Here is a 12,952-nt window from a genome sequence, read left to right on the forward strand (position 1 = left end):
AGAGCATCTCAGCAGGAGTTCCTCTTCGAGCTATGAACCTTCTCAGTGCCAGAAGGAAACTGTCTGTGTCAAGGCCCACCAGCAGATCTAGGTGAACACAACGTGTTGTCGGGCACTTGAAGATCACTCCCCATCGCTTTTCACTTCGGCGACCAACTTTGACCAGGTAAGGACCAAAACAGTCAACTCCTGTCGAGTAGAAAGGGGGCTTCAAGCCCCAAAGGCGGGCTGGAGGAAGGTCTGCCATCATTGGGACTGACGGTTTTCCCCTCCATTTGGTGCACTCTGGGCAGGTTCGTTGATATTTTCTCACAGCCTGTCTCCCACGTAAAATCCAGTACTGCCGCCTGAGTTCGGCAAAGACTCTGCCTGCACCCGATGGAGCAAACGAGCATCCGTGTCTTTGATGAGGAGTCTTGTAACAGCATGGCTGGGATCAAGCACGACTGGGTGAATGTCAGTAGGACCGGACTCAATATGCCTGAGTCGTCCTCCAACTCGAATAAGACCGGATTCAGGGTCCAACTCTGGTGCTAGTGAGCTCAACCTGCTGCTGGGAGAGACAGGCTTACCCGATGTGAGGCGCTTGACGTCATCAGGGAAGCTCTCGGCTTGGCTGGACTTGAATAGGTGGACCTCTGCCTGGCGTGTAGTAGAAGAAGGGTCTGACGAATCTGCAGCCGCCCCGTGAAACAACTGTTGTGTGGCTTCCAACAAGTCAACCCAGGTGCTGAACTGTGCAATGTCAGGAACCATATCTGGAGGGCAGATCTGCACAAGGCCACAGAAAACGCTCTGCTTGAGCTCCAGGGAGTCGACAGTGTTAACTGAGTCTGGGGCTTGAGGCCAATTGTGTGGTGGAGAGCGAAGGAATGCAGGGCCTTGGATCCAACGGTTTGGCTTGACCAGCTCCATCACGGTCTTACCCCTCGTCAAGTCGTCGGCCGGATTGTTCGTAGTGTTCACGTACCGCCAGGCGTGGGAAGCAGTCAGGTCTTGGATTTCAGAGACCCTGGTCCCAACAAATACCTTGAACCTGCAAGACTCAGATGTCAGCCAAGTCAGGACTGTAGTTGAATCGGTCCAGAGATAGGTCTCTTTGATGTGGATAGTGAGCTCTCGATGGATTAGTGAAGACAACTGAGCTCCTGTTAGGGCTGCGCAGAGTTCCAGACGTGGCATCGACTGTTGGCGCTTCGGGGCTACTCTAGACCTGGCTATGACGAAGGAGACATGGATTTGGTCGTTAATTGTTGTGGCAAGATAGGCGACTGAGCCATACGCCTGCTCCGAGGCATCACAGAAAACGTGGAGTGTATACTCCGTGGCATCAGTGGCGACTTCCAATGGAGCGTATGTTCGGGGAATGCACACCTTTGCCAGTTCCGGAAGCTCACTCTCCCAGTTCGACCAGGCTGCAATGATCTCAGAAGGTAGGTTTGGATCATCCCAGCTCCTCTTCTTCGACCACAATTTCTGAACAAGAACCTTTGCCCTTGTTGTGTAGGGAATGATGATGCCAAGGGGGTCGTATTGGCGGGCTAGCACTTTATAAACGTGTCGCATCGTGAGTGGGTGGCTCTCGGAAGGTTTGGCTCGGAACCCCAGTTGGTCAGTTGGACAATGCCACCGTAAACCGAGTGCTGGCTCTTGAGAGTCAGGGCTCTTCTCTGCAAGCCACCGCTCTGTGCTCTCTGAGCGGGCCGAAGATGGTAAATGAGCCACAACTGCTGAAATGTTACTCGCCCATTGCCGAATCTCGAACCCGCCTGAAGCGAGGACCTGCCGTAACTTGTCAATGAGAAGCTTTGCTGCCTCAGTTGTTGAGAGACTCTGCAGGCAGTTGTCCACATAGAAGCACTGTTCGATGGACTGCAGAATGTCTTCATTACCTTCTATGTGGTCTTTAGCATGTCTTTGTAGTGCAAAGGTGGCGCAGCAGGGGCTGCTAGTCGTCCCAAATGGCAGGACATTCCACTGGTAGACATCAGGTTGCCGGTCACGTTGCAGATTCCTCCAAATGAATCTCAGAAGTGGCTGATCATCAGGCAGGAGGCGGACCTGGTGGAACATTGCTCGAATATCCCCGCTGATGGCCACCGCATACTGACGAAATCTCAGGAGGACACCGATGAGAGATGGACCGAGGGTGGGACCTGCCAGGAGCTGTTCATTGAGTGAGAGGCCATTGTGGATGAAGGAGCAGTCCCACACCAGACGGGCCTTGCCATTGTGGTGGACGAGATGATGAGGTATGAACCATGACTCATCAGATCGCTGAATCTCATCTTCACTGAGCTTGACAACATATGCTCCACTTATGAGTCTTTGAATCTCTGCCTCATATTGAGTAGCTAGAGATGGGTTTCTTTGTAGGCGCCGCTCAGTTCTCCGAAGGAGGGGCAATACTGCTTCGAGGGTGGTATTGAGTGACGGGGCACCTTTGACACGAAGTAGTGGTGTGGCGTAGCGAAGCATGTCACCCACCTTGACCCGTTCGGTGCAGGTTTCAAGGATGTTTAGGGCTTCCTGGTCCCTGCGGGATCGTGCTGCTAGCTTCTCGTTATGGAATGGGAGGACGTCTAGCTGCCAAAGGCGTTCAACATGTTGGTAGAGGTCATCTGATGCTGGTGTGAGCGAGGTGAGATAACACGAAGCAACATTAGTAGACGCCAGAGCGTCCGGACCTTGTAGTGCCCACCCGAGGGCAGTATGGATTGCTGTCGGGCTGCCCTTTGGACCAAATTTCACCGGCCCTTTAGCGGTGATCAAATGTGTATAGTCCGCACCAATCAGTAGCAGTGGTTGCGCCCCGCTAAAGTCTGGGAGGGGGAGACCACGAAGATGGCGGTACCGTTTCTGTAGAAGAGCTTTGGGATAGGACTGATCCGCTAAAGCTAATTGGCCTGCTGTATAAGCATCTTCAATGAGGTAGCGCTCCTTTGAATGTGATAGTGGGGCTACATGGAATGAGACAGACTCACCAGTAAGGTGGACGACGTCTTGGCGAACTGTCCTTAAAGTGAGAGTCTCTGTTTGACCCTTGAGGCCTAGCCTCTGAGCAGCATCCTGTAAGATTATCGTTCGTTCAGCCCCATCATCCAGAATGGCATGTGTCCGCACCGATCTGTGTCCATTACTTATTGTGATGGGGACCACCTTAAGGTACACCTTCCTTCCCTGCTTGCCGTCGCCGAATGCTGCTTGGCCCCGTGGAGTGATGAGGTAAACACGTGAGTCCGACTTGGCCACATCGTGAAGAACACTTAGATGAATCTCTTGGCACTCTCTACATGGCTTCTTCAAGGTACAAGCCTCAGGTAGATGATTAGTCCTTCCACACTTACAACAGCGCTTACTACGTTCGAGCCACTTTTTGACCTCCTCTGTTGGGCGCTGTACGATGTCGGTGCACTGTGACAAATAGTGTTCAGTACTCTTGCAGAAGAGGCATAACTTCTTGGACTTTGGTGAACTGGTAGCAGAACGGTTCGCCTCTGTAGGATGACTGTCATCAGGTTTGGTGGTATCGGAGCCATGGTACACAGACACAGATTTTACTCGATGCTTGGAAGCAGGAGCGTATCTTTCCCCTTTGGATGCATGGGGCTCTCCGGGACGGTGGCGCTGTGCCATTTTAGCCGAAAGCCTTTGCGCTTCTGCCTTGACTTTCAGCCAGTTAGAGAGGTCCCTGAGGTTGTAAGGGTTGAGTTGGTTTGTGTTGAGACGGCCTTGTGATTGGAGGTGCTCTACAAAACTGTCTCTCATGTGTTTTGGCAGCTTACTAAGCAGTCTGTCAACATGACCAGTCGACTTTGTTTCTGTCCCATCCGGTCCCTCCAATGATGTCAGCATTCCTACTAGCAAGTTAACGCTGAGGGAGAAGTTTTGGAACCCTGTTACATCTCCTGATTTAACATCAGGGGAATTTAGAATTGCAGCGATCTCACTCTGTGCGAGTTGATGAGGTTGTCCATACTGGCGCTGTAATGCCTCCATCGCAGCAGTGTAAGGTTGGGCATAATGCCGGCAGGACTGAGCTATTAGCTTAGCTTCATCCAGGACCAAGTGCTCCATGAGTACACGGTACTTGTAATGCTCTGAAAGCTCTGTATGGGGCTCAAGGAGGTGATCTAGCGCCATCTTGAGGTCGGTGAACTCCCTCTCGCTCTCACAAACCAACTTTGGCAACTCAGGTACAGGAACAGGCTGCTTCGGCAGGAAGAAACTGCTTGAGGATTGCGGCATGGTGTGCTGTGGCAGAGAGGCATTGTGCACTTGCGGAGCTGGATTGGCCATAATGTGCATCGGGTGGTAGACAGGTTGTAGAGGTGGACCTGACTGGTGACTTCGCTGCTGCAACGACGGCTGCGCAGTTACAGCTGGTGAAGACTGGTACAGAGGTTGTGGCAGTACAGGAGGGGGGGGTGAAATCTGGTAATATGGCGCAGATAGAGCCAGGGGTCGACAAGTTGGCGTTATCACAGCTGAAGATGGCTGATATGCTGGATAGGCGGGGACTGCCTGCCTAGGCTGGTATTGAATTGATATCTGTGGAGCTGGGCTGCAATACTGGATGCTTGCGGCTGTCACCGTTGGATACATTATTTGATAGGTGGGTTGGTATAACGTAGACACTGGTGGCTGTAATATGCTTGTTATCGTGGGAAGTGGCTGCTTGGGAGCTGCACTAACTTGCGTTGTGGATGTTAATGTTGCTGGAAGGGACTGAGTTAGCATGGTAATTTGGTCACAGTAACGACTTGAGTGAACTTGTCCTAGTTGCTGTGAAGCGGGAAGGTCGGGCTCACCGAGAGAGTAATCTGTGGAGCAGTGACTTTGCAGGTCGCATTCACTTAAAGCAGGAGATGGGGGCCTTCCATACATCGTCGGCAAGTTAGGAGGTGTGCTAACTTGTGGTGCTGTATTCCACTCATTCATCTTATTAGCTGCTGTTGTTGGCGAATGACAAAACGGGCGCCCGAGTGCTGGGAATAGCTGGCCCTCTCGACTAACAGACCTGGTCTGTAGGCTGAGTGACTGCAGCCGCTGTGCACTGGCATTTATATTGTCATGTTGAGAAGCAGTATGAGGAATAAGAGAATGAGGAAGGCTGACCCGATAATCCTGAAGATAAGATGGTAGCTGCCGTGGCCTTACTGTTGCTTTGTCATCAGTCGCTGTTGTTCTCATCGCGTCCATTTTGCTGATATGGGTGAGGCAATCCGGCTCGAAGGACCAATGTTGCGGAGAGCTATGACTGTCGGTGTATTTAGGGAGATTCGCAGGAGCACCTCATCCAAACAGTCGCTCGAGTCAAAAGCGTGGCCGGACACGATGGTAGAGAACAATTGGTTTTAATCGCACTTCAATCCACTTCACAGAACATAACAGCTCGCTCATCACGGCGCATACACACGACCGCAAAACCGCACGAGTTCGCCGCTAATCGCTAACGGCTAACGGACCACGGGCTCGATAGGACCCTTTTTTCTGTCCAACAATATGCCCGACTTAAATTAACGAAAACAAAGAGGACCCATTAGCTGCCCGAAACATGCCTGATGCTAAAGCACACAAATTAAACCGCAAACAATGCATGTGCAAACAAAGCAGTAATGAGGAATTTATAACACATATATATATATATATATACATATATATATATATATATATATATATATATATATATATATACATATATATATACATATATATATACATATATACATATATATGTATATTAGGGCTGGGCAAATCGACGCGTTAATTTAGCGATAACTCACTAGTTTATTAATGCTGCAAAATTATTTTATCACTCATGAACACCGTTTGTACTACTACTGTACTTTTATTTTGAAAGTCTGTTGCTTCCGGCAGCGACGCTCACTGGAACCGGAAAACAAAGTATAGCGGTCAGATCGAAAACAAACATGGAGAAGAGCACGATACTGTTGCACGGTCATTTTCCATTTTAAGGTTCTTCCAGACGGCGCAGTCGACAAAACCAAAGCAGTTTGTAACCACTGAATTTTCTTATCACCAGAGTACATCCAGTCTCAAATATCATCTAAATGCGAGATAGTTGACACCAGCAAACCATTCAACGAAGCAAACAGTGGAGCGAGGCTTCAGCAGACTACGTTTGATATGGAAGACCTATTGATAATCAAAGGGAACAGAAGCTTACAAATGCCATGGCGAAGTGGATAGCAAGGGACTGCGGGCCAGTGAGTGTTGTAAAAGATGTCGGCTTGAGAAACGCTTTCAGAATCGCAACAAATGACGACAGGTATGAGATTCCCTCAAGACGCACCATCACAAAAAGAATTCACCAATTGTATGAAATTGAGAGGATTACAAAAGAGATTTTACAATGTGCACCCTGTGTTGCTCTCACCGGGGACTACTGGACGTCACTGGGTAACCATAATTACCTCGGGGTTACAGTGCATTATATTGATGAACATTGGGAGCTGTGTTCACATGCTCTGACAATGAAATGAAAACAGAAGAGAAACATGCTGAAACGTGCGCGGAACATTTTATTGCAGTTGCACAGCAGTGGAATGTGTCAAAGTCACCACACTTAGCACAGACAGTGCAAGAAATATAGTTGCTGCGGCGAGACACCTGCCTTTTGAATCTATCTTCCGCTTTGCGCACATTCTCCAACGTTCTGTCACTATCTCTGCAAAACAGTGCGTTTGACAATCCAGTCCTGGTGAAGTGCAGAAAAGTTGTATTTTGGAAGGACAGTGACGCTCCACAAATTTCCAATCTTTGCATGCGAGGTTTTGTTTAGGATCACTTTTATCACTGATTTTATTGTTAGTTTTCCCCCATGAAGATGAAGAGTCAGTTTTATGACACTTAGGTTGTCCTACAATGACTTTTACCTTAAAACAGGGTGACAATCAACACAGTGTGTGGCAACCCTCACGCTTCTACCACAAGTGGCGGAGGATTCTTGCCTATTGCGTCCACACAAAGTTGTCACTTACAATCCTGTATATATCCACTCACACAGTTTAGTAGCATTTTTTTCACGGAGTTTAAGTACGTACAGGACACCGTCGCCCTTACAGTTTTATAGACTTACTCTTTTACCTTGACAGTGACTAGTATTCTCAAGGCTTACACAGTTTTAAAGACTTACTCTGCCTCAGAGTTTTATAGACTAACTCTGTCTTCCAGTTTTATAGACTCACTCTGTCTTACCACTTGACCAGGGACTAGTATTGTCCACGAGAATCCAACACATGAATAATAAAATACATTATTATTCTTACATCCCCCCCGTTTTTATATAATATAAAGCTAAACCTACAAAGCTAACAAGCTTGATTCTGAAAAATCCAACACATGAATAATAAAATACATTATTATTCTTACAGATTGTATACTTTAAATTGAGATTTACAGTGAATATTTTATTTAACTGCCAGTTATGTCAAAAGTGTTGGCCCAATAAATGTTATAAGGCACATTCAATTATATGGCAATACATAATAAAAGTGTGTTATACACTATTTTTGATATTTGGGGGATTTTGTGTAGAATGATGCGATTAATCATGATTAATCGCAACGACTTCATCCGCTTAAAAAGGCAAAGATACTGCTGGCGCGCAGACACGATCAAGACACGCATGCTCAACCGCAAGGAATGCTGGTCTTTGTAGTACAGGAAGTGCTTGTATGTGGAAGTGCGCTGTTTGGCACGTGACCATTGTTTTTTGGGGGGTTACCAACAATTTTGTCAGTCTCTGTATGTTTGAGGTAGCTCACCTTGTCAAGCATATGATCTCTCTCTTCTTCCACTGCAGAACACCATGCTGTCATATCGTTCTTTGTCTTTTGAGTCACTGTGACCACTGTCACATGAGAGCTTGGAGCCTCAGGAAACAGGTATTGCAGATCTGGAGAAAGATAAAATCACCAACAACACTTTGGACAATATACAACAACAACAACAACAACAACAACAACAAATCATAAAAAAGAAGATGGCAGTCTTCTGTAAGCGTGGGGCTCTGGGACCTGACAAGAAGTCAAGGTCCACTTTATCTTAACCGCGGATTTCAACATTCACATTGACAATATGAAGGGTGGCAATGCAAAAGAATTTTCTTCTATTATTGGACATGTTTCGTTTGTGTCAGCAGTTAAAGAACCGACTCACATTCATGGTCACACTCTGGATTTGGTTATCTCAAAAGGAGTTGATATTACTTCTGTTGTGGTTCCTGACTTGGCCTTAGTGGACCATTTTTTCGTATTTTGTTTGATGTACTGATCATTTAGAATATTAAAACAACTTCTTCCCTCTTGATAAAAAAGAGGTACATTAACGAGGGAACATGTGCTCAATTTATCGAGGACAAAGTTTTGTCACCAACAGTGAGTGTAGAGTCAGTTGATGGACTCCTGGATCATTTCAATTTGAAAATCTTGAATGTAATGGAGGCTGTTGCACCAATAAGAGTCAAAAGCACTTTGTCCAACCAGAAAACACAGTGGAGAAACACCAGTATGGTTATAAACCAGAAAAGACAATGTAGAAAAGCCACACAAAATTGGAGGAAGACAAAACTTCAATTTCACTATGAGTTATACAAACAAAGACTGTGTAATTTTAATAATGAACTGTGCAAGGCCAGACAGCTCCATCTATCTGAAAAGATCAACATGAATGTCAACGACTCTCGCACTCTCTTATGATGGATACATTTACGAATCCTCCTCAACAGATAAGCCCTCTTCTCCACTGAGAAATGCAACGAATTTGCCAACTTCTTTAGCGAGAAAATCAAAACCATTAGACAATTAACACTACGCAGACAAACAGGAAAACTAACCTGTGTCTAAAACTTAGAAAGAACTTGAATGTTATTTCACAGTTTAATATGGCTGATTTAAAAATCTTAGAAGAAACAGTTCAGCATTTGAAATCAACAACATGCACTCTGGATGTGATGCCATCTGACTTTTTAAAAAAAGTTTTAACCTCAGTAGAAAGTGATCTCCTACAAATAGTTAATAGCTCACTGGCATCAGGCATTTTTTCTAAGTCACTCAAGATAGCTGCCGTGAAGCCACTCCTAAATAAAATGACTGTCGATGCCTCTATGATGAGCAACTACAGACCTGTTTCTAACCTCTCTTTTATATCCAAGCTTATTGAGAAAGTTGTATTTCAGCAACTTAGCGACTTTATGAATAAAAGTGAAATTCTGGATAAATTTCAGTCAAGCTTCCGAGCACACCACAGCACTGAGACAGCACTGGTCAAAGTGTTAAATGACATTAGGCTGAACATCGATTCCGGTCAAGTAATAGTTCTCGTTCAGCTGGACCTCAGTGCTGCATTTGATACCGTAGATCACAACATTGTGTTGCATAGGCTATTTAGAAGGCCGGAGTTATTTTGTTAAAATTGGCAGTTATGAATCTGATAGATTGGCTATGACCTGTGGTGTGCCCCAGGGGTCAGTTCTTGGTCCTCTTTTGTTCAACTTGTCTCCCTCTGGGTCAAATAATACAGAACTTAAACATTAACAGCTATGCAGATGATACACAACTTTATGTGTCCGTGTCACCAGACGACTGTAGCCCGACGGACTTACTGTATCAGTGCCTGGAGCAAATAAACACCTGGATGAGGAAGAATTTTCAACCATTAAATGAAGACAAAACTGAAATTATTCTGTTTGGCAGTAAAGAGAAGAGGATCAGTATTAGTAAACATCTCGAGACTCGGGCTCTTAAAACCACCAACCAAGTATGTAGCCTTGGAGTGATAATAGCTTTGATGTGACTGTTGAAAGTCACATCTGAGTCTATCACCAAATCAGCCTTTTACCATTTGAAAAACATAAACAGAAACGTTTTCTCTCCCAGAAAGACCAGGAGAAACTCATCCATGCTTTCATCTCTAGTAGACTGGATTTCTGTAATGGCTTTTTTTACAGAACTTTCCAAAAAGAGCATTAAACAGCTGCAGCTCATCCAGAACGCTGCTGCTAGAGTTTTAACCAGGACTAAGAGATCAGAACATATTACACCACCTTTAAAGTCTCTATCCTGGCTTCCTGTCACTTACAGAATAGTTTTTAAAACTCTACTGATTGTTTACAAATCTCAGAGCGGAATCTCAGAGCGGTTAAGCCCAGAATACATCTACGATATGTTCAAAGAATATAAACCCAGCAGGGCCTTCAGACGCAAGGACTCAGGTCAGCTAGTCCAGACTAAACATGGGGAGGCAGCATTTAGCTATTATGCTGCAAAAAAGTGGAAGAAACTTTTAAATCCAGGTTAAAACATTTCTGTTTTCATGGCGCCTATGCATAAAATCTGCACGGTATTTTTTTATTTTATTTTTTATTTATCTTGCTTTTAAACATTTTAGTCTAATGATTCTTCGTGATTTTGATTTTTGTAATTCTTAATGTTTTATTTCTCTTTCTGTAATGCTTTTAATATTTTATGTAAAGCACTTTGAATTGTCTTGTGCATGAAATGTGCTATACAAATAAACTTGCCTTGCCTTGCCTTATAGTGTAGTGTCAGTGAATTACCTTGTTTTAGTTTTTCAGGGCATGACTGTATGACACACTCCACAGATGAGTTGTCAAAATCCTGGACTGCTTTACTGGTATTGTGATTTGTAGCTGCGTCATCCTGCACATTCATAAATGCAAACGCACATGCACACATACATGCACACACACACACACAAAAAAAACAACAAAAAAACCCAAAGGTGTTAAGATTTACATTTTTGTTCAGTGTAATTTTGTTGTGATTCGAAATTTCAATTACAGGTGAATAGTGATGCAACATCACACACATCACTGCCTATTAAAATGCCATGTTCTATCACATTATGCTTCACAAGAAAAAAATATTTTTCCATGTTCCAAATGATATAAAGATGGCCACCGCCAAGCCGTAACATTGAGTTAAGAAATTGTTTTGCAGTAATACAGAACTATATTGATAATTAGGGCCCGAACAGCGACCGCTGCATTGTCCCTATTGTTTTTGTAGAGATTGTTATTATTATTTTCTTTGCAAATTATCACATTTTTGAGACATTAAACATGCACGAAAACTCACCAAACTTTGCGCTCTGATAGGGCCTGGTGAAAAATTTGATATTGTAAAGTTGTCATAATGAAAACATAATGGCTCTGCAGCGCCACCAACATTGGAAAAATAAAAAACAATCCTGGTACGTTAAAAATCTCGGCCACCGGTTTCAAACATAAGGCCAGGGGCCAGATCTGGCCCGCCACATCATTCTATATTGCCCAAGAAATCAAATCATGATCCTTACTAAAATCTGTACCAAAATTTCTAATTATCTTTAATAAATAATAACTGAGATTTTGCAACTGATGTTTTGTTACTCTTTTCACAGTAACTTGAACATTTATTGAGCAAATGATTATCCATGACTTCTGATTTCAAAACTAATACGATACGACGATTAAACATTCATTTCGTTTTACAGTCATAACGGCCCTCTGAGGGAAGCCGTAACTACAAAGTGGCCCGTGACAAATATAAGTTTGACATCCCTACAAAAATTGGCAGCACCCAGAGACGTACAAAAAAGTCCATTGGAGCCATAGTCTAAAATGAACAAGAAGTGAGCTATCAATTTTTGAACGTCCAATTTTTGCAATTTTTGCACATTTACAGGGGTCATACTTTTGCACTCTTGTCCGAGATTCATCCATTGACTAAACTTTGGCTGTACCATCATAACACCTGGAACTTGGTCAACTGGGAAAACATTTTGAGTGTTTGAAATACTATATGATGGGGGCAGGGCATCTAAATTGGTGTTTATTATTTCTTTTGCTAAAAGGAGGAAATATTTAACTCCCTTGCACATGCACCAAAAAAAATATCCCAAACTTCACAAGACATCGAAATGATATTCTATTATACCAATTTAGCGCCACCGAGTGATGAATAGAAATGTTATATTTTTACATTTTAATGTCCTACACCAAGCCCGTTAACTCATGTGATGCCTACCTCACGTTAACTCGTTTTTTTATAATCCAATAGTACAGCGCCATCCACGGGTTAACTCGAGAAATGCATTTTTTTGTGTGCATTTGATGCCCAAGGTTCTGATGCAATTAACCTATTAAGGCCTAAAGCACCTGGCTTAACAGCTCCCCAAAACCTAAGGTCGTCTTTGGAATTACCCTTGAAAACCTGAAGTTTTCCCAGGAATCCAACACCGACAAAATAATTCATATCTCAGCCCCTGTAGCAGACAGAAACATAATTCCAAAAGAATTTGAGAGCTTAGACATGTGGCTTCCACGCAGACTCGAGTTTATTCATCTTTACTATTTTAATTGAAGAGGTAAAAATAAAGTGTCAGTGCAAGAGAAGCACTACGTTTAATTAAATCGAAAAATCGAGTGGTAATTACCATCCACTTTTCTGTTACAAAGACATCGAAATTGTCATTATTTACAAACATATATCTTAACCATATATCACGTTCGACTGGTTCTACTGGTTCAAAGTCCACAATCGTGTTGTCTATATCATTGCCATTATTCATTTTAGAGCTCCGGCAATCGACGGCGTCCGCCATTACTGCTCGAAAAAATTCCGGATATCCTCCGGCAACTCACGACACCGTCACGTCTATTCTGATGCATTTCATTGGTTAAGAAACAGGGAATCAAATAATAAATAGAAAAAGACGTATACGCTCTCCTGGCTTTAAGGGTAGAAAGACACAACAGTGCTCCCGGCTCTGGTGGTAGAAACGCGGTTATGCGCTCCCGTCCTTAATGAGTTAATCACAAAGTTCCAGGCTTGGGAAGCATTGTAATGACGTGCAATCGCCAGCAGATGTCATCAGTGTTGTTTATCAGATCATAACCAGTACTGTTTTGAGGCTACAAAAGGCA

General features: G+C 44.1%; 1 protein-coding gene across 3 annotated transcripts in view; it reads right to left on the reverse strand.

The window, feature by feature from the left end:
- mmadhcb (metabolism of cobalamin associated Db) overlaps positions 1–12,952 on the reverse strand; it is a 57,813-nt gene that overhangs the window by 11,749 nt on the left and 33,112 nt on the right. For all 3 annotated transcript variants that reach the window (XM_086052274.1, XM_086052273.1, XM_086052272.1), the window contains exons 5-6: positions 10,583–10,685; positions 7,791–7,921 (exon numbers count right to left, since the gene is read on the reverse strand). In XM_086052274.1, the coding sequence (XP_085908400.1) occupies positions 7,791–7,921; positions 10,583–10,685 (234 nt within the window). The remainder of the gene's footprint in view (positions 1–7,790; positions 7,922–10,582; positions 10,686–12,952) is intronic.

The sequence above is a fragment of the Filicampus tigris genome, chromosome 14, assembly GCF_054856515.1.
Source record: "Filicampus tigris isolate MCC_2025a chromosome 14, RoL_Ftig_1.0, whole genome shotgun sequence".
NCBI lineage: Eukaryota > Metazoa > Chordata > Actinopteri > Syngnathiformes > Syngnathidae > Filicampus > Filicampus tigris.